At 47.3% G+C, this 3487-nt stretch overlaps 1 protein-coding gene across 1 annotated transcript; it reads right to left on the bottom strand.

Annotated features, from left to right (window-relative positions):
* Positions 1-307: 307 nt before the first annotated feature.
* LOC112079525 (actin, alpha skeletal muscle) lies at positions 308-1190 on the bottom strand. The gene is made up of 2 exons (XM_024145458.2): positions 978-1190; positions 308-453 (listed from the first exon to the last, which is right to left on the bottom strand). Exons 1-2 carry the CDS (start codon positions 1155-1157, stop codon positions 310-312), a joined length of 324 nt encoding a protein of 107 aa, XP_024001226.1. The 5' UTR covers positions 1158-1190; the 3' UTR covers positions 308-309.
* Positions 1191-3487: the final 2297 nt, after the last annotated feature.

Here is a 3487-nt window from a genome sequence, read left to right as displayed (position 1 = left end):
GTGTCATTTTCTTTAAAGTCCTCACGTTGCATGATAGAATCTCAGGGTCCTAAAATATTTTACTAAAATCCTTGTTGTTGTTTCACCGTTCAGTCTTAAATGTATTACTTTTTTATTTGTGTCACAGATCCTGATCCCGAAAAAAAAGCGCCAATATAACAGAAGCCATGCCAATGAGACTGAGAAGCTGGGTTTGGGCTCCACTCCGCGGCCCCCTCTCTCTCCTTCTGGGTGGTGTGTCTGGTGGCAGAGCTGAAGTGGTTGTCGGGTGGCTGGGTTGGTCGTTTGGGATGGGAACAGTCTGTTGGTTTAGAAGCATTTACGGTGGACGATGGAGGGACCAGACTCGTCGTATTCCTGCTTGCTGATCCACATCTGCTGGAAGGTGGAGAGAGAAGCCAGGATGGAGCCTCCGATCCAGACGGAGTATTTACGCTCTGGAGGGGCGATGATCTGGAGGAGAGGAGAGACGGGTTAAATTAACATGGTTTAGACTGCAGTACTAACATCTGACCACACGGTGGCAGCAGAGAGACATTAAGGTTACATTAACATGGTTTAAACTGCAGTACTAACATCTGACCACACGGTGGCAGCAGAGAGACATTAAGGTTACATTAACATGGTTTAGACTGCAGTACTAACATCTGACCACACGGTGGCAGCAGAGAGACACGAGTTAAAGGACAGGACCTCAGATAAGTCTACTGGATACTAAGTTACATATTGTATTGCTGTTTAAGGTCTGAATGGGTTAGCTTTACGGTGTTAGACTACTGTAATAGCTGTGTATTAGTGATCTTTATAAGGGACTGGTAGCTAAGCCTACTAGTAGTGAGAACCGGTTCACTAATGTTTACAGTACATCCAATTAGATGACTGGTATTAGTCCTAGTTGGTAGTGCTTGTGTCCTTTGTAGGTAAGTCTTCATAAGGGACAGACAGTGTAGAGAGTGGTTGTGGTTGTTGATTCTTACCTTGATCTTCATGGTTGAGGGGGCCAGAGAGGTGATCTCCTTCTGCATCCTGTCAGCGATGCCGGGGTACATGGTGGTTCCTCCGGACAGCACRGTGTTGGCGTACAGGTCCTTACGGATGTCCACGTCACACTTCATGATGGAGTTGTAGGTGGTCTCGTGGATACCGCAAGACTCCATACCTGGAGAGAGAGAGAGGAGACAAAATGGCCGTCACTACGGTGCTCGCAAGATGGCTGCCGCCCAATCGCCATGACTGTTTCCCGAGTGTCAAGTTAAGAGCTAGCGAGGAAGGAGGGTGAGCAGAGGCCTTCTGGGCAGGGAACTCTCGTTACCGATGGTGGGATGACCTGTCCGTACAAGGCAGCTCGTCAAGCTCTTTCTCCAGGGAAGGAAGAGTGAGGCGGCGGTGCCATTCTTCTGTCGAGTCGAGCGCAGTAGCAATTCTCCTTGAGTGGCACGATTTCCTTCAGCGTGGGGTTGAAGCTGTAAGTCGTCGCGTAGATCTTCTCAGGTAGTCTGTGAGGTCGGCCGGAATCGGACGCAGGATGGCGTGGGGAAGAGCGTAAGCCTGCGTTAGATGGGTACTGTGTGGGTCCAACGTCGGGTCATGAGATACCGGGTGGTAGCCGGAGGCGTACAGGGACAACACGGCCTGGATGGCACGTACTGGCAGGGGTGTTGAAGGTCTTCAAAATGATCTGCGGCGAAGAAGGGAGGGATGAGTTCAAGGTGTAGAGGACACAGTAGAGAGGGATGAGAGTACAACATGCGATCTTAGTAGTTAAGGGGTAAAGTTAGTGGAGAGAAACAGTTCAGAACACAGAGGTCGTCATGGGCGCGTCGCAGTGATTCGACTGTAGTTAGTGTTGTGTTTGATGACAGTAAGTCAGCTGGCAGAGGTGCGGTCGTGTTGTTAGAAATGTCATCATTAAAGTGATGCAACACTGTCTAACGCGATCAGTCATTCATTTAGGGACAGAAGGTGCAGAAACGAAAGGAGAAGAGTGCGCTTCAGAGAGAGACGGAGGACATCAGCTGTAGGAAGAGACGGCTGGGAGGAGAGGAGGACACGTGAGAAGGGGCAGATTGAACCGTAAAGAGGGTAGAGGAGGGAGGTAGAGGAGGAGAGGTAGAGGATGTACTGGGTATCTTCTCTGTTGGCATTGGGGTTGAAGGGGGGCTTGGTGAGCAGGACGGGGTGCTCTCTGGAGACTCTCAGTCGTTGTAGAAGGTGTGATGCCAGTCTTCTCCATGTGTCAGTGGGTAGATGCGTGGTCGATGGTAGTTCAGAGTCGGATACCTCTTGCCTGAGCCTTTCCCACGTTAGTGTTTTTCTGGCCCTACCAACCATCACTTCCTGGAGACAGACAGGGTTAGCATACAGGCGTAGCTAGGACACGGTAGCATTACCACTAGGTAGACATTGATGGGGTTAGCATATACAATACTAGTGCATGTGTCATTAGTAAGTTGACTCATTGAGAAGGTGCTGGTTGTAATGTAGGCCATTCAGGGATGTGGAATTATACTATGGGGATGGTTTATCTAGTCATAGGCTATAATTAATGGTAAAGCCTGACCGAAACATCAATCTGTAATATTTTAAAGTTGAATATGTTTCAAGGCATCATATGTTTGTTTTGTTTACATTGGGCATTTAGCAAACAGGCCATTTCCGGTAACCCTGGTTCCTCACTTGATGCCTGGACGTACCGACGATGGGGGGAAGACAGCCGAGGCGGCGTTCATCTCCTGCGATCGGCTTTGCAGATAGGATCCGTTGTCAACAACGTGCGGGATTTCATCTTCATTTTGAACTGCAAAAAGAACATGTCATTAATATGGAAACTAACAAACGTTTGAGAAAAAACAGCGTCAGCCTTAACCTTGCGCGTACTTAGAAACTTCGCACAGGGCCCTGTGAGAATGAAGACCAGTTCTGTACTTCTGACAGGTTGTAATGCTTGTTGTTTTTGACCGGCTAGGTGGAAAGCACTGGCTCTCTAGACAAAGGAAAGTGGCGTCTGCATGCTTCGATATTACATTAAGGCATGTTTTGGAGTCTGTTGCAGCTTTTCGCGGTTACAACAGTAAGGCAATATTTGCTTTTTTTTTTGACAAAACGGAGTGACACTCCTCTTACCAAGTAGTATTTCACCCAGGCCATTTTAGAAACTGCAAAAAACTGGAATGTGACGTGGTAGAATCCCGACTTAAATAATGGCGTTTGATTGAAAATGAATTTTAATAAAATTAAACGCTTTGTTTATTTCAAAGGTATTATCTCTCCACAGAGAAGAAAAAGAGAAGCTACAAAGCCATAATTTTTTATTATGCAGCTAGTTACTGCAAGACCAGTGGTTTGTAATATAGACCTGTCTGGTTAGAGGATTTCTGCTGGCAGCTTGGGTAATGCGATACGGAAGTTGCTTCTCTCTGCGGACGGTTTACGCGTTTAACTAAGCGTCAGGTTATGTAATACGGTTTAGGTACTACACAACATAAAG

The sequence above is a fragment of the Salvelinus sp. IW2-2015 genome, unplaced genomic scaffold (genome assembly GCF_002910315.2).
Source record: "Salvelinus sp. IW2-2015 unplaced genomic scaffold, ASM291031v2 Un_scaffold8335, whole genome shotgun sequence".
Lineage (NCBI taxonomy): Eukaryota > Metazoa > Chordata > Actinopteri > Salmoniformes > Salmonidae > Salvelinus > Salvelinus sp. IW2-2015.
The sequence above is the reverse complement of the archived record's forward strand: the minus strand, read 5'-3'. Positions and strand labels throughout refer to the sequence as shown.